This window comes from Thalassophryne amazonica, chromosome 1 (assembly GCF_902500255.1).
Source record: "Thalassophryne amazonica chromosome 1, fThaAma1.1, whole genome shotgun sequence".
NCBI classification, from domain to species: Eukaryota; Metazoa; Chordata; class Actinopteri; order Batrachoidiformes; family Batrachoididae; genus Thalassophryne; species Thalassophryne amazonica.
Window position 1 is genome coordinate 45,725,242 of NC_047103.1, and position 19,289 is coordinate 45,744,530.

General features: G+C 38.9%; 1 protein-coding gene across 2 annotated transcripts in view; it reads right to left on the reverse strand.

Annotated features, from left to right (window-relative positions):
* The window catches only part of nktr (natural killer cell triggering receptor), a 79,427-nt gene that overhangs the window by 45,633 nt on the left and 14,505 nt on the right, over positions 1-19,289 (reverse strand). The window contains exons 1-4 of one of the 2 annotated variants that reach the window (XM_034169001.1): positions 12,101-12,155; positions 2,966-3,010; positions 2,632-2,655; positions 390-477 (exon numbers count right to left, since the gene is read on the reverse strand). In XM_034169001.1, coding sequence (XP_034024892.1) covers positions 390-433 — 44 coding nt within the window. In that variant the 5' untranslated portion in view covers positions 434-477; positions 2,632-2,655; positions 2,966-3,010; positions 12,101-12,155. Of the gene's footprint in view, positions 1-389; positions 478-2,631; positions 2,656-2,965; positions 3,011-12,100; positions 12,209-19,289 lie in introns of those variants that run through there. The other variant, XM_034168992.1, reaches the window with a different exon arrangement.

A 19,289-nucleotide genomic window follows, 5' to 3' on the forward strand; every position in this document is an offset into this window, starting at 1 on the left:
TCAACAGTGAAAACTAGGTAAATACAATCACCATACTCAGAAAAATAACTGCAAATACAAAGTGGTGAATGTAAGCAGTCAGGATAGGTAGGTAGGTAGATAGAGAGATAGAGACACAGCTGTGGAGACACATTACCTTGGAAGAGCAGGATGCTAGAGTTTCTGTAAATTTTACACAAAAATGGCAAGAGAAAAAAAATGTAACACTTTTAGGTAAAAAAGTAATGAATCCATGTTCTCTGTACTTTGAAATCTAACTGCACATAGAGAGGGGACTGTTGACGGTGACAGTAATAAATTCTACAAGTTCATTACAGAAGCAGGGACAAGAAGCACCCCCCCAACTTGATTAAAACAAATAATTTAAGTGATGTATTTGTGTCTCTCACATGAAAAACTGTGAACCGTTTGTGTCTTTCCCACGATTGGCCATGGACAACAGGAATTCTCTGTCGTGTTTGAGAGTGAAGTTTTCATCTGATGGAAACAGAAAAAGAAGGATCGATGTCTCCGTGTGTTATCTGATTTGGAATAATTTAAACTTTCAAGAGCAGGCAGGGAAAAGAATCAAACCTTTAACTCAGCTTTACTCAGAAGTACATTTTGACACATTTACTTATTCATTTTTAAACAAACAATGGTTCTCTATGCACAAGGCATCTGGAACCATATAACTCCGACCATCTGCTGAAGAATGCTATAGTGGTTTCCATTCATTTAATGTTATTGACAAAAGCAACATGTTTTAAAGACTGATCCTTGTGACAGAAATGTAATTCTAAAAAATAAAATTTAAATTAATGGTGTCTAAATACTCACTATGAGAGCTATAGGATTGCAACAGTACAGTATTGTCATACTGAAACCAAATATTCAATTTTGATAGCTATCTTAGTGACAACACATTTCAAACGTTCAGAACCACCAGACCTTTCCCTATACTACTATCATATTTGAAGGGAAAAAACAAAGTGTACAAACAAAGGCCTCATATTTAAGACCTTAAGCCCTTATACACACACACGAGCTACAAGTCATCAATTACTGAGTCATCAATTATTAATTATAAATGATTAATCACCAACTATTTTGATGATCACAGGCAAAGCTGTGTGCAAGACTTTATTCCATGGCTGCCTTTTTAGCATTTCTTGGTACTTTAATTCCTTTATATGTTAGGACTTTGAAAATTTGTAAAATAAATACTACTTTATGACAGAATATTTGAATGTAAGGTTGAAGGTTATTGGTACAGTTTCTACTTGTGATTTACTGGCAGTTTAAATAAACAACTACTTAAAACAACTGTTAATCAATAAATAAAAAAAACAAATCAAGTTAATCAATCAGATAAATATTATTAGTTATGATATAGACAATACCAGTCAAACATTTGAACAACATTTGTAACTTCTCCAAGCCAAATCATGATATCAGAAGATTTTGCCCAATTAGTTATTTGAACAGTTTCAAAAGATGGCACACATCTCTGGGTGCATCGGTGCAAATACCCTGTGCACTTACAACCCACGTGTGTAAGAATTCTATGAATGAAATCATTCCACAAAGTCAAAATTTTATGACTAAAGTGACTGAAGGAATAATCCATTTTTATACTGACTGCCTACAAGAAACAATTTAAAGTTTATTTTCAGAGCATACTAAAATGACTGAAAACCTGAAACAAACAAATGCATTAAGTGATTTGTAATGCAGTGATTTAAATGATCAGAGATTTATTCCATCACGTAAAACCTCTGGCATGAAGCTTTAAATGTCACAAAGAAAACAAAGGACATCTCAGTCATTCACACACTACACAAAATACGTGTCGTAATATCACTCACGTACCAAAATAACAGACGTCAATATCATCAAGGTATTTAGAAAATAAATTTATTGTAACATAATGCTGCAAAGGTAACCTGTGATGCAGAGAATCTGTATGTGACTGCGCGGTCACTGCAGTCATGCAAGTTACTACAACTATAAATACCGGTAGGAAACAAAAACTAGTATGAGCAGCGTGAAGCTTTGGGGAAGGGGTCCTAGAAAGAAGCTTCTAGGGGTGCAACAATAAACCCTGAAACTGAAGACCTGAAATATACGTATGAAATTGTGGGTTATGAGGTCTGCAACACTGACTTGCATGAATTATATTGTCATGTTCAGATGTTTTTCATGTGATTACACAAATTGCATGTGAAACCTGCATTCAGAATGTTCAGGGTGTGCAAACTGTAGATTCTCAATGCCTTTTTGAAATTTGTTCATATACTATGTTGTGTATATTTTATTATGTTTTATATGATTTTAATTATGTTATTCTTCATTTTGAGGTAATAAAATTCAATGTCGAACATATTTTTTTTACAATGTTTTCTTCTGTACCTGTGTGAAGAAATCAGAAAGGAATGGCCCATGATTTGAACGTACCATTACCCTGAAACTGTGATTCATTGCGAACTGTAAGGGAGGTGTACTGTTGCACCCCTACTAGCTGCATGAACGGAAAATCCTGCAAGATCCTTTCACAGTTTTCATCTGTAACTGTGAAACATTATGACCATTTATGCTGACAGAGGAAGGTGGTGAGTTCAATGGTGTTACTGAGCTGTGTACATCTCTTACCTTCTCATTTTGCAAAAGACCACTCTATAAATAAAAGAATATGTTGAAAATTTTAGGCAGGAAGATTGTAGCTTTGAATCAAGAGAATGCCTACTTCTCCATGCTGATTTGATAAAGCCGATTACTGTGACTAAACAGAAAGTAGGAATACATAACTTAAAGTGAAGGCGAACAGAATCGTATCTTGGTATACTCAAAAGAAACCCATGACTACCACGACAGGATCATGCAACTTTACGCTCATGCAAAAGGTAACTACATCGGTGGCTCACGTAATTCATATATATTTACAAACACGCTGCACTGTGTATTGGAGAATTTGATCTCACATTACCTTTAAAGTAACCACCATATATAGACTCTCCTCCCCTTCCATTTCCTGCAAAGATGATCACAGTTACATAATTAAAGAATTACATAAACATTCTGAGTCACAACACAGAAAAAGAGCGTGCATAGACTTCAGATGCAGAGAGCACTTTTGTCCAGTGTTGTAGTCGAGTCAACCTCCCCGGAGGCCAAGGCTGAGTCCAAGACATAGGTTTCCAAGGCCAAGGCCAAGACCCAGTCACGCCACCTTGAGGCAAAGGCCGAGGCCACAGCATCCAAGGCTGAGGATGGTATACTATATAAAAATAATTTCACCCCATCGACAACTAAAGGAGCGCCACAGAATGGTAGGATAAAATCTTGGAAGCATTACTTTTGGAGTAATCCTCAATTATTTGTTACCTTCACCGACTGAAAGACAAGGGCCGTCTGTATGCTATCTGTGAACACTGAGGAGATTAGAGAAATGGGATTGTGTCCATAGAATGCTGGATTCAATTCACACTCAGACAGCAAAATCACTAAAGTGCCTTAATCCCCAGGATTCTCACAGTGTACAGTTGGGTGTCCTGACATAAGTGTGGAAATAAGACAGCCAATCGATATACGTTTTTCAGCGGCTGGTGCCAATATTCAGACAGCAAGGCAGCTAATGAATCCCAATCCATCCATGATGATGCATGTGTGCTCTATTATCAGTCACATCTTCAATTGCTTATCCGGGATCAGCTTGCAGCTCCAGTCGGGGACCTCCAAACTTTCCTTTCCCGGGCCACATTTACCACCTCTGTCTGGGGGATACCAAGGTGTTCCCAGGCCAGTGTGGAGATATAATTTGTCCACCTAGCTCTGGGTCTTCCCCCAGCTGGACGCACCTGGAACACCTCCCTAGGGAGATGCCTAATGCCGCATTCACACCGGGCGCGATCAGACGCTACAAATTCGCGTGGGTCGCCAGGCGACGGACGCGTCTCCTTCGCCCGGTGTGTCGCTCTGCTTGGGTGGACTTTCGCTGTGAAAATTCGCCCCGGTGCGTCATCAAATAGGAGGAGCATCCATTCCACTCGCCGGCTCCGGTTGTCAGTCAAGCTAACATGACGGACCTTGATCACACGGAGCGAGTTGCTGTGGAAAGCTCCCAATACAGAGTATCATTATTTGCTACAGGAGCTGTGTCTGGGTGACGGTCGCTTTCAGCGGTCCTTCCACCTCTGCGGGACCCAGTCTGAGGATCAACTGTCCCGTTCGCGCGCGCACATGTAAACAATAAAAAAAAAAAAAAAAAAGAAAAAAAAAAAAAAGAAACTCCGCTGCTTGCTGCAGCTGGCTCTTCCCCCAAAAAACTCTGTCATAATTGTGTTTAGAAACCAGTCACCATTTGTTTTATTATACATCTGTGTAGTTAATTAATAAAATATTCTCTACAGACAATTCGCTCGCGTGCACACGTAAAAAAAAAAAGAAAAGGAAAAAGCTCCGCTCCCGCTGCTGCAAGTACGGCTGCTGCTCGCTCCAAAAGCTCTGTCATAATTGTGTTTAGAAACCAGTCACCATTTGCTTTATTATACAGCTGTGTAGTTAATAAGTAAAATAATCTCCAGGACGATTCGCGCGCGCACACGTAAAATAAAAATAAAAAGAAACTCCGCTCCACGCTGCTGTGGTGCTGCTGCTCGCTCCAAAAACTCTGTCATGATTGTGAAATAAAGGACAAAAGAGACATAAGTCCTGCTCACAGGCTGCTACCAGATACAGGACATGTTCACATCTTCAGCCAAACTCCAGACATCTCCACGTCACTACATATTCAGTCCCTGATTGGTCATCGCGGCGCGACGAGACGAAAAAGTTCAGATTTTTGAACTTGGGGAGGAGGGCAGCGCGATGTGAGGCGATGCAATATCGCGCCACAAATGCGCAAAACGCTCAAAATCGCTTCACTCGCCTCCATCGCGTCGCGCTGTGCAGTTTGGCGCCAAAACGCGTCCTTACATAGGGACTACATGGCAACCTGTGGCTGCAGTCGCTCGCATTGCGCCCGGTGTAAACGCGGCATAAGAGGCATCCTTACCAGATGCCTGAGCCACCTCAGCTAGCTCTTCTCAACATGAAGGAGCAGCAGCTCTACTCTGAGCTTCTCACGGATGACTAAGCTTTTCACCCTATGTCTAAGGGAGACACCAGCCATCCTCCTGAGGAAACACATTTCAGCCGCTTGTACCCACAATCTATTTCTTTCGGTCATGACCCAACCCTCATGACCATAGGTGTGAGTAGGAATGAAAACTGACCGATAGGTCAAGAACTTCGCCTTTCTGCTCAACTCCCTTTTCATCACAACAGTACGGTAAAGTGAATGCAATACCGTCCCTGCTGCATTGATTCTCTCACGCACCATTGTCATGAACAAGACCCCAAGGTACTTGGAGTCCTTCACTTGGGGCAAGACCTCATTCCCTATTTCTGTCTTACCAATAGTGAAACTGTTTCATCAAACAGATGAAGCAGGCTTTCTAAACTCGGTGCATTACTAATTCAGATCTCACTTTATTTGCATTTCCTCACTAAAAACTGTAGTAAATGTAATTAAATACAGGGTAAACAGTGTATAGTCTATTAAGAGCAGCAAAAACGAACTATACTGAAATTTGAAAGCTCAGAGTTTTCAGTCTTACTGTTTCTCTCTGGTAAGGTAGTTCTCCAGCTTTGACGCCTGCTCATGAATTGGTGAAGGGATACAAGGAGGAGCTCCCACATTATTTTATCCCCCAGTTCATTTTTTTAATAATAAGCTGCTGCAATGTCATATGTATTTTATGATATTGTGGAAGCTTTTCAAAAAAAGCTGCAATGCAAGTCTGTGATGGGTTTAGGTGGATTTTGTTTTGGCAATGAAATTGCACAAACAAGAAAAACAGCAAAAACTTATTATTTTGTATAATGCGTTAAAATGTAAGGGAAGTTGCTTTAGTGGGACATTTAGACTTATATAATGCCTAAACAGATCTTTGTCATTTGATTGGTAGTTTGTGTGTCACGTGATATGGATTATTCATACCATTTGCCATTGTGTTCCATTTACTGAGTAATTTTGGTTCTATTTAGTGTGCAATTTTGGTGCTATACATTTTGTGCTATTGCACGCCACGACCACTGTGCGCGCTTACACGAGCGGCAACAGCACTTAGCTTAAAAATAAACATGGCAGGGTTTGACAGTTTATTGACAGTGCTCATTCTTGTAACACAAGAAAACAAATCGAGTACGCCATAAACCATCTAGAGGCATTTGCAGTATTCGCTAGGAGAGCTCTACCTGAAGTACAAGCCTTGTTGGATTAAGAGTTCTGCAAATTTCTGTTGCGGTCTTTCGCTGGACTGAGGAAAGCAGTCTGTACACAAAGAAGTCAATGCACGGCATCAGGTATGGACTACATTGTCAGGTTTGTTAGGCGTTATATAAAACAAATAATTAATGTTTTTTTATTTAAGCAATGGAAAGAAAATTTCAAGTGGTGAAAGATGAAATGTTCCATCTTTCACCTCATGAAATATTCTTACCATTGCATTCATAAACATTCATTATTTCTATAATATTTTCATTCCCTCTATATCACTATCACAATTTTTTTATTCCCCAATATTGGCATCACCATCGGTTGGGCTCTGCCAGTGCACATGCACGCAACTGGTGCAGCCAGCCACAAAATGAAGGGGGGAAACTTTTACTGTTGTGTTTTACAGCTTAACCTCTGAGGGGGGGTTTGTTTGATTAACCGTTTTCTTTGATAGGACTCCGTCACATTCTCTCACCACCACATTCCATCTTGTCACTTTTCTTTTGCTCTTAGTGAAATGTTCTTAGGCTGCAGCCAGGAAAAACTTGCAGCCAAATTCCTGTGACAAAGTTCAGCTCCACACGGTGCTCTGGCAGTGACAACTGGCGGACTTTACATGCTGTTCATTCCATTCCAAAAAGTCTACATACAATTTTGTTTTATTGGACTTGTGAGCCCTTTACAACCCCAATTCCAATGAAGTTGGGACGTTGTGTAAAATGTAAATTAAAAATACAATACAATGATTTGCAAATCCTCTTCAACCTATATTCAAATGAATACACCACAAAGATTTTTAATGTTCAAACTGATAGACTTTGTTGTTTTTGTGCAAATATTTGCTCATTTTTAAATGGATGCCTGCAACACATTTAAAAAAAGTTGGTATGGGCCAACAAAAGACTGGGAAAGTTGACAAATGCTCAAAGAACACCTAATTGGAAACACTGTCATGATTGAGTATAAAAGGAGCATCCCCAAAAGGCTCAGCCGTTCACAAGCAAAGATGGGGCAAAGATCACCATTTTCTCAACAACTGCGTGAAAAAAATAGTCCAACAGTTTAAGAACAATGTTTCTCAATGTTCTATTGCAAGGAATTTAGGGATTCCATCATCTACAGTGCATAATATAATCAGAAGATTCAGAGAATCTGGAAAACTTTCTACACGTAAGCGGCAAGGCCGAAAACCAACACTGAATGCCCATAACCTTCGATCCCTCAGGTGGCACTGCATTAAAAACCGACATCATTGTGTTAAGGATCTTACCGCATGGGCTCAGGAACACTTCAGAAAACCATTGTTAGTTAACACAGTTCATCGCTACAAGTGCAAGTTAAAACCAGTGGTGGACACACTTCCGATAATCCATCCATCCATCCATTTTCTTCCGCTTTATCCAAAAAAAAAAAATTTCCTTTAACACCATACTGATATAATCGCAATATCACCAAGTCATCCAGAGGCATACATTTTTAGCTTAGGGTTCAAATTTTAACCTACTCATTTTGGAGAAGTTATTTAAAATTACTGTCATGTCTGAAGCTTTATGAAGTGAAAATATCAGATATATGTTTTCGTTTTAAAGTAATGTGCTCATTTTTAAGGTTTTATGAGCACATGCTGTGCCAGGCAGCAATGCATTATGGGCAGCATAGGGTAATCTCAGACGTTCACAACAGGACAAATGCATTTCAGACACTCTGTTCAGGCTCCACGGATAACAGCATTAAATTCTAGTGCCTAAAACTCTCGTGAATATATTCTCTGGGTTTATAGACGTTAGTGTATTTGTGTTTGTTAAATTCCACACATCTTAAAAGTTAAATGTAGCAGACACGGATTATATGGAATTTTGTTTGGCAAGTTTTCAAGGCCGCTACTGCCATCTAGTGGCCAGTAGTGTTGAGGGCAGTATTCGCCCCAAGAAGTACTAAGCGTCTGGGTACCAGTAGATGGCAGTGTTCTATTTATTTTAACCCAGTTATATCAGATGGTGGTCAAATCAATTTTGGCTTTTTTTTTTCTACAAATTAAGTTTAAAAACAAAACAACAACAACAACAACAACAAAAAAACATTACAAGACAGCTCTGCGGTTGGATGCATGAAGCTCTTCAGCAGCAGGAGGTGGTCGTGAGATGTTAAAGCTTGTTACTCCACTACACGATGCAGGACGCGCGATTAACCTGAAACTCGGTCCAAAAAATACTCGCACGAATGAAAAATCATCTGAAAAATGGCCAAAACATGCACAGTGTAAAGCCAACATTTATGTGTCAAGATAAGGCTTTTCAGAACTGACCAATTGTTAACCTTGTCCTTTGTTTTATCTGTTTTCATTATTTACAAGTATTATTGCATTTTAACCTGTGAAGTGCTTTGTGACTTATGTCTGTGAAAGGCACTATATAAATAAATTTACTTACTAATATTGAGTGCACGTTTTACAACATCATAAAAGTTTTAAAACATGCACATATCAAACGTGTGCACGGCATTAATAAAACATGCGCACATTCTCTCCACATGCAAAACATTTTGCGATGACACTTCCAGGGCTCCGTAAAAATGCCTGTTTTTACAAATAAAATGGAATATTTTACAAAAGTACATTTATCTTTAAACCAACACACGACACGTCACATTAATGTATTGGTTTGCATAATGAATGACTGAACCAATCAGTGTTTAGCAGAGGCACCTTTACCCAGAATGCTTTGCGGTCTGTGTTTGTTACAAAACCTCAGAATCAGTGCATATTCAACATTAAAAGATATGTTATATTTTAACTTTGTACAAATGACAGAATTGACATTAATGGAGTTATTCTATCAGTATTTTCACAAAACCATAAGTTAGTATGACTTTATTTTTCAAGACCTCCGCCTGACCGGAGCGTTGTAATTGATAGAGAGCTGGCCTGGGTGCCTCTGCGTTGGGAGCGCTGTAATAAACAAGCGCTTCCAGCAGGGGCAGTATGTTGAAAGAAAAATTATAATTAGTAGAGTGTTGTGTGCTGGGGTGTTTGGCTGGCTTGGGTTTTGTTTTTCTGTTTCTCCCACCAGGTGGTATGCATTCAGGACTGAGTGGCTGAGCATTAGGATCTCACCCTGAACACCTGAGGCTTGTTTTCACGTGCAGGTCATCAGGACTCACAGCTATGGTGTATTCTGTCTTGATCAGAGATTGCTGCATTTAAACCTTGAATGCACAGTGCGTGATTGCCAGAGACTCGACCTTGTGAGCAGACGTGTAAGATCGACGTCAGGAGAACAATCTCACCATTACGGATGCAGAGACCGCTCCAGGTTTGACGCCACAGTCTGTGAAGGAGGAAGCATAGTCAAACCTTCTGGCTCATTCTTTGGGTTTTCTGTCGCTTTTGATGCTTTCAGAAGCGATTGTGTTAAAAATTAATTTCAGATTCTTAGCAATTGCAAATGTACCAGAAACAACGGAATTTATCGATTATCTGTAACTTCCGATACATTTTTGGGTGGTTTATGTTTATCTTTATCAAAGATAACTTTTCAGTTATCTTATTATCTGTTATCAAAGTTAATTTTTTGGTTATCTGTGCCCACCACTGGTTAAACCTCTACCATGCAAAGCAAAAGCCATACATCAACAACATCCAGAAATGCTACCACCTTCTCTGGGCCCGAGCTCATTCGAAATGGACAGACGCAAAGTGGAAAAGTGTGCTGTGGTCTGATGGGTCCACATTTCAAATTGTTTTTGGAAATCATTGACGTTGTGTCCTCTGGACAAAAGAGGAAAAAGACCATCCAGATTCTTACCAGTGCAAAGTTCAAAAGCCAGTATCTGTAATGGTATGGGGGTGTGTTAGTGCCATAACATGGGCAACTTATCAATTTTATTTATATAGCGCCAAATCACAACAAACAGTTGCCCCAAGGCACTTTATATTGTAAGGCAAGGCCATACAATAATTACGTAAAAACCCCAACGCTCAAAACGACCCCCTGTGAGCAAGCACTTGGCGACAGTGGGAAGGAAAAACTCCCTTTTAACAGGAAGAATCCTCCAGCAGAACCAGGCTCAGGGAGGGGCAGTCTTCTGCTGGGACTGGTTGGGGCTGAGGGAGAGAACCAGGAAAAAGACATGCTGTGGAGGGGAGCAGAGATCAATCACTAATGATTAAATGCAGAGTGGTGCATACAGAGCAAAAAGAGAAAGAAACACTCAGTGCATCATGGGAACCCCCCAGCAATCTAAGTCTATAGCAGCATAACTAAGGGATGGTTCAGGGTCACCTGATCCAGCCCTAACTATAAGCTTTAGCAAAAAGGAAAGTTTTAAGCATCTTAAAAGTAGAGAGGGTGTCTGTCTCCCTGATCTGAATTGGGAGCTGGTTCCACAGGAGAGGAGCCTGAAAGCTGAAGGCTCTGCCTCCCATTCTACTCTTACAAACCCTAGGAACTACAAGTAAGCCTGCAGTCTGAGAGCGAAGCGTTCTATTGGGGTGATATGGTACTATGAGGTCCCTAAGATAAGATGGGACCTGATTATTCAAAACCTTATAAGTAAGAAGAATAATTTTAAATTCTATTCTAGAATTAACAGGAAGCCAATGAAGAGAGGCCAATATGGGTGAGATATGCTCTCTCCTTCTAGTCCCCGTTAGTACTCTAGCTGCAGCATTTTGAATTAACTGAAGGCTTTTCAGGGAACTTTTAGGACAACCTGATAATAATGAATTACAATAGTCCAGCCTAGAGGAAATAAATGCATGAATTAGTTTTTCAGCATCACTCAGACAAGACCTTTCTAATTTTAGAGATATTGCGTAAATGCAAAAAAGCAGTCCTACATATTTGTTTAATATGCGCTTTGAATGACATATCCTGATCAAAAATGACTCCAAGATTTCTCGATTCTTCTTACACTTACACATCTGTGATGGCACCATCAATGCTGAAAGGTGCATCCAGGTTTTGGAGCAACACGTGCTGCCATCCAAGCAACGTCTTTTTCAGGGACGTCCCTGCTTATTTCAGCAAGACAATGCCAAGCCATATTCTGCACGTGTAACAACAGTGTGGCTTTGTAGTAAAAGAGTGTGGGTACTAGACTGGCCTGCCTGCAGATCAGACCTGTCACGCACTGAAAATGTGTGGCGCATTAAGAAGCGCAAAATACAGCACCGCAGACCCCGGACTATTGAACAATTGAAGTCATACATCAAACAAGAATGGGAAAGAATTCCACCTACAAAGCTTCAACAATTAGTGTCCTCAGTTCCCAAACACTTATTGAGTGTTGTTAGAAGGAAAGGTGATGTAACACAGTGGTAAACATACCACTGTCCCACCTTTTTTGAAACGTGTTGAAGGCATCCATTTCAAAATGAGCAAATATTTGCACAAAAACAATAAAGTTTATCAGTTTGAACATTAAATATCTTGTCTTTGTGGTGTATTCAACTGAATATAGGTTGAAAAGGATTTGGCAAATCATTGTATTCTGTTTTTATTTACATTTTACACAACGTCCCAACTTCATTGGAATTGGGGTTGTAATCAGCCAATGCCAATTATGGAAAAACAGCATTAACCAGCCTGATTAATTGGTTGAGCACGCACTAGTATGAATGGGGCAGCATTGTAAAGTGCTTTGACCATCTGCATCAGAAGATAAAAATTCTTCTAGTTATCACTGATACATCTCACACATAACACCATGAAACCTAATAAGTGTTCCATTCTTTCTAAAAACAATCCTGTCATGAAAAATACATATACTTAACAACATCATTAACACCTAAGACATAATTACCTTCAGTGAAGTCACCTCCCTGGATCATGAAGTTTTTTACGACTCTGTGAAACGTGGAGCCTTTGTAGCAAAGCTTTTTCCCTGTGACTTTGCCTGTCCCTTTTTCACCTGAAGACAGATCAGCAATCATGAAACAAAACAGGCCTGCTAGGGCACAAAGTATAGATACCCTGAGATGCTTAGAAACACTGTTCTTGAGTGTTGCTGTATTTATTTGCCAAGTGTACTGATATCATCACATGATAGAAAACTGCACCTTGATTTAAATTAACATGGTATGTTACAATGAAAGAGAAAGAACACAGAAGCAGGTTTTAAGTCTAAACCTGATGTAGATGAAAATGTGCAAATACAGATGCAACTATTCTCTTTGAAAGGAGTAAGGAAGCATTAGAATGAATCCCCAGTCTTGTCACAGGGAAACCTCAACCTCTTGGTGATGAATTGTGTGTGGCTATATGAAAATGTGTCTACTTTATGGCACAGAAAACACTACAGTATGTAGCACGATAATATCAATTCAAAATGTAAACTCTGGAGTCAGATTTAACTTCATGTGTTTAAAGGTACTGCTAAACAGAGGGGTGAATAATTAAGTTGTCATCTTATGATGCAAATCTTATAGCATTTTGTTTCACTGACTCCACTGCTGTTCTGTAGATTTTGTTTAATACTGTATAGCATGAGCTGTGTCCTAAAAGGACACGTGACTTTGACAATACCACAGCAATGCACTGAGGCAGAGGTGTTCATATCATAATAGTGCATCGTGTGTGTGTGTGTGTGTGTGTGTCTGTGTGAAAATATTTAGGAAAGAGAATCATATTGACAAATAATCTCCCTCACCTGCATCACAATACCAACAGCTACTTTGGGTTAAAAGCAAAAAGGAGGATCAAATCATTGTCTGTTTGCAGATTAGTACGCATTTCCTTTATTCACAAACATTTAAAAACAAGTTGTACAACAAAATAGAATAAAACACCCAAAAGAAATAAATCACGTTAATAAAAGCACCAGACTTTCAACCTGTACACAGGTGTGTAATTGTGGCCATACATTCTTGCTTGCTGAGCAAATTTACCTCACAATTATCTCTCATTGCACATATTTCTATAATTTGCTGTGAAAGTTTGAATACCTCTCCATCAAAACTATGCTGCCAAGAGGCACAAACATTACTAATATCACACTGAAATTTATACAACCTCAATTCCAATGAAGTTGGGACATTGTGTGAAATGCAAATAAAAACAAAATACAATGATTTACAAATCCTCTTCAACCTATATTCAATTGAATACACCACAAAGACAAGATATTTAATGTTCAAACTGATCGACTTTTTTGTTTTTGTGTAAATATTCGCTCATTTTAAAATGAATGCCTGCAACACATTTCAAAAAAGCTGGGACAGTGGTAACAAAAGACTGGGAAAGTTGAAGAATGCTCAAAGAACACCTGTTTGGAACATTCCACAGGTGAACAGGTTAATTGGAAACAGGTGAATGTCATGACTGGGTATAAAAGGAGCATCCCCAAAAGGCTCAGCTGTTCACAAGCAAAGATGGGACAAGGATCACCACTTTGTGAACAACTGCATGAAAAAAAAAAAAAATAGTTCATCAGTTTAAGAACAATGTTTCTCAATGTTCAACTGCAAGGAATTTAGGGACTCCATCATCTACGGTCCATAATATTACAGCTGCCACAAATTACTATTTTGATAGTCGACTAACCAACGATTATTTCTGTGATTAGTCGACTAGTCGGATCATACGTAAATTGCAGCTTATCGCATTTTATCGATGTTGATACCATTATCAATTCCACTTATCAATCCGATTCCTTATCGATACCTCCTGTGAATTTTCTGTGTGCTACAAGTAGACTTTACAGGTTTTCTATGTCAACAACATTTTATTGAGTCTTAAAGTAAATAAATATGAAATTGGTCACTGGATCCTTGATCTCTGGACATAAATAAACTCTACATGGTGGATCCTTGACCTCTGGACATAGACTGAAGAGAAAAAAAAAAATCTGTAGTTTTTGTCAAAAGCAGTTCCTTTCAGATATTAACGGCATGGATGCCACTCCATACGTCTGAGCTGAGCTCAGCTGGCTGCTGGAGTCTGCAGGTCTACAGTGACACAGTCTTGGGCTGCTGCGTGTCAACCAGGACGTTTCATTTTGGGAGAAAAAAAACAAAACATTTTGATCGAGTGCAGTTTATTGTTTGTATTACGTTTGGAAAGAGGTGCCATTTGATTTAAACTGCAATTCGCTTTGTAGTTATTGGTTCAAGGTTCAAAGCAAATGACTCGTCAACTACTAAATTAGTTGTTGACGGTTTCAAAAGTCAACATAGTCGTGACTAGATGACTAGTCGTGGCAGCCCTACATAATATAATCAGAAGACTCAGAGAATCTGGAGAACTTTCTATACATAGGCGGCAAGGCCGAAAACCAACACTAAATGCCCGTGACCTTCGATCCCTCAGGTGGCACTGCATTTAAACTGATATCATTGTGTAAAGGATCTTACTGCGTGGGCTCAGGAACACTTCAGAAAATCATTGTCAGTTAACACAGTTCATCGCTGCATCAACAAGTGCAAGTTAAAACTCTAGCATGTAAAGCAAAAGCCATACATCAACAACATCCAGAAACCCCGCCACCTTCTCTGGGCCTGAGCTCATTTGAAATGGACAGATGCAAAGTGGAAAAGTGTGCTATGGTCTGATGAGTCCACATTTCAATTTTTTGGGGGAAATCTTGGACGTCGCGTCCTCCGAACAAAAGAGGAAAAAGACCATCCAGATTGTTACCAGCACAAAATTCAAAAGCCAGCATCTGTGATGGTATGGGGGTGTGTTAGTGCCCATGACATGAACAACTTACACATCTGTGATGGCACTATAAATGCTGAAAGGTACATCCAGATTTTGGAGCAACATACTCGTATGCTTCCATCCAAGCAGCATCTTTTTCAGGGACATCCCTGCTTATTTCAGCAAGACAATGCCATGCCACATTCTGCACGTGTTACAACAGCGTGGCTTCGTTGTAAAAGAGTGCGGGTACTACAGGGCTGTGAAATGAAAATTGTGAAATCCTGGGAAAATTTGCAGGGGGTCTGGGGGGCATAGGCCCCCATGAGCCAGGGTCTCAGGCCCTGTGGGATCCCAGAAACCAAATAAATTTTTTTATCTAATGATACATTTTCAGCATCTCCTGGAACAAAAAAATCTCAAAATTAGTGCATACTTAAATGACCCTGTATTCAACCTTTCATTTGAACCGTCAATGATCCTGTTGAAATAACAGAATATGACGTGGAAGTAGGACCTGGAATGATTTTCCTTTTAATTGTAAACCAAATTATGCATTAACTCAGAACAATTAAACTACATGAAATTCACAAAGACTGAAAAGACTGTAAAGCATTTCAAAAACAGCTAAATCTTGGAGAATATTTTGAAAATCATGGTCAAATATCAATAACATACCTAACAGCAAAAAATCCACATATTCTTGTGTAAATTCCTGTAAATCCACTCAAAGCCACAGTGTCTTTTTCCCATGAAAAAGTCTACATTAATAAAAACTCATTTACATTCTTGTGTAAATTCATGTAAATCCATTCGAAGCCACAGTCTTTTTTCCAATGAAAGAAAGTCTAGATTAATGAAAAGTCACATAATCTTTTCTAAAATCCAGTTTGAACAGCACAACATTTATTTTCCAAAGAGAGAAAAATTCTTAGCGTGTTTCCCGATGGCACAGTTCACTTTTTGTGTTTCTTTTACCTTTTAGGTGTGTTGATGAAGCTAGCAACAATTCCACGGCTTCTTGTCCTTAGACTTTTTCAAACAGTCTCTCATCTTCTCTCTGACCGACGTCAGCCTGTGACACAGACATGCTGCACAATTCTTTTAAAAATCTGAGAGCTCTAAAAGTTTTGTTCACATGCTACATTTAGCTTAAGCTTCACGCAGGAGCCACACAGCGTCGCTGCAGCAACCAACCAATCCAGCTTTACGACAAATGTTGCAACAGCCAGGCTCTGAGAGAGGGATTTTTCTCCTCGAAACTCTGCGGATCCAAGGATACTAATTTGTATCTGTAACACACAGATCAGTATCCGGACTGATAAAACTTGCACAATGTCGTAAAAAAAGAAAACTTTGCGAACAACATTTTAAAAACCCAGTGACGATCATGATTACAGAGTAAAACACTAAACCCCCCCCCCCCCCCCCCCCCCCCCCCCCGATGAAATCCATGGAATTTCACGGATCCGCAAAGTTTTCACAGCCCTGGTACTAGACTGGCCTGCCTGCACCCCAGACCTGTCGCCCATTAAAAATGTGTGGCGCATTATGAAGCGCAAAATACAACCATGGAGACCGTGGACTGTTGAACAACTGAAGTCATACATCAAGCAAGAATTGCAAAGAATTCCACCTACAAAGCTTCAACAATTAGTGTCCTCTCAGTTCCCAAACGCTTATTGAGTGTTGTTAGAAGGAAGTGTGACGTAACACAGTGGTAAACATACCACTGTCCCAGCTTTTTAGAAATGTGTTGCAGGCATCCATTTCAAAATGAGCAAATATTTGCACAAAATCAATAAAGTTTATCAGTTTGAACATTAAATATCTTGTCTTTGTGGTGTATTCAATTTAATATAGGTTGAGGATTTGCAAATCATTGTATTCTGTTTTTATTTACATTTTACACAATGTCCCAACTTCATTGGAATTGGGGTTGTACAAAAGGCATCCCCTGTTAGCACCAATTACAGAATGGGAGCCTAAAAGGCCCATACTGATAATTGTACTTACAACATTGTTATTACTATTACACACCTTCTCAATAAATGTTATAAAACAGTTAGCAAAATGAAGCTTAATACCTATACAATTTGCAATAAATTACAATGTGTGGTATATGGCACACACCAGACTTTACGCCTTTCTCCAACCACAATAAACAGTTTCAATTTCATTTGAGCACAAAGGAAGAATCTGGCAACCATAAAATGAAATACAATACCTATGAAATAACTCCTTCCTTTATGATTAAGGTTGGGTATCAAGAACCGGTTCCTTTCGGGTATCGTTAAGAAATTATTCGATCCACCAACATCAATAAACTTTGTGCTTAACGATTCTGTTATCGGTCCATCAGAGTGGCCGTTGTTTTGGGGGGTGTTTGTCAGGAAAATGGTAATTTCTCTACATTGATTACAGACCCTGCAGCGGGTCCGTAATCAACTTTTCTGCAGCGCGGCTTTGCTTTGAACCTTGAACCAATCGAAGCAGTGGTTCGTAGAATGAAGCAATGCTTTGATCTATTGCTTCGTTTATTCTTTCTTTCTTTTGCTTAATTTTCCCCCGCTAAAACCCTAAAGAGCATACGTCTGTGAGTATTACTTACCTTTTCTATGTTAAACCGACCTGTTATGGTCTTCTGAAACAGTTGATAGATGTATTTTATAACTTAAAAATGGGAGCGATGCTAACGCATTAGCATGTCTACGGCATTTTCAATGTTAAAAGTTAGCATTAAGCAGTTGCAGCTGTCATCACGTTCGGGTGCATTTGTTTTCAAATTGTAATTTTCTTAAATTTATTTTTGTTTATATATTAATAATCTAATGATAATTACATACAATTTTAGAGAAAGAGACAAAAAGAAGCTGAATAGAAACAACAGAAAATATGAAAGCAACTAACAATGAACATACATAAATAAATACATACATACATACATACAGAAATAAATAAGTGTTTCCTGTGAACACCTAGTGACTCTTACGCCTTCATTTTATCCCTGTCTTATTTAAGTTTAATGACAGTTTGTTTCGGACAATCCATATTTTCAGTTTGTTAATTTCTTCAGTGATTTCCTCCAGAACTATCTGCCAAGATAGAAAACTGCTGCATCCTAGTAAGAGCAGAATACGACTGGAATGAATTTGAATAAGTTTTTTTTTTTTTTTTCTCACCTAAACACTCACTCCAGTTCATCGTCTGGAATAGACCCAGATTGCATTTCAGAACTTCTAGAATTCAAACATTTTCGTGCACGTGGTGTTGGGGGTAATTTTGGGTTTCAGCTTTTTTTGTTTTTCACCACTTTCATCCCTGAATATGTCAATCGTGAGTCACGTTTCTGTGGATTAAAGTTACTAACTGGGACTCCTGTCTTGTTGTGAGAAAGAAACAAGAATCGTCCTCCGTTCTGTTCACACAGCTCCAAACGCTACGCGGCTCTCTGACGAGTCAAGTTAGAATGATAGAATCCAGTCGGAATTAATAACTTCAAAGCGAAACACCGTTTTGTTTATTTATGTCCAGAGATCAAGGATACAGTAACCAATTTCATATTTACTTTAAGACTCAATGAAATACATAGAAAACCTGTAAAGTCTACTTTTAGTACAAAATTCACGAGGTATCGATAAGGGAATCGGATCAATAAACAGAATCGATAATGGCATCGATATCGATAAAATCTTATCAATACCCATCCCTATTTATGATACTGCTCACATTTTTACAATCAGCAAATAACATTACACTTTTGATGAAAATCTGCCACACATTTGCCAGCAGGTAAATTCAAAATATCTTCATGAAGTTCATGACCCAAGTAAATAACTATCAATTCAAGGTACTCTACCATTATTTACAAAAATAACAGGATTCGATGGTCTAGCCATAGTACACATGTAAATAATAAGCTTGCCATTAAACAAAATGTCATTTTTTTTTAGCATACTCTTCACAAACAATCATACATTCTAATGCACTTACACTAGGTGCCAGTAATTTGATATGATCTGCATAACTAAACACCACCCACATGACAGCCAACACCCAGACTTTGCAACTTGTACAGCAAACCATTAATACCATGACCTTACCTTGTTTGACACCATTAGAAATTGAAAAATAAGGGGAATGTATAGTAGTACATATACATATAGTAGTAAATATACAAAATGGAGAGAGAGTACAACATACAGTTTGCAACTACCATGAATATGATGGGTTGCAAGTTCAGAGGCACATCTCTCTTATTACATTTATGTTTTTTTAACACCCTCAACAATGCCAGATACTGTGATACTATGAACACCATGTGTACATGTACCATCTACATTACTATTAGCACA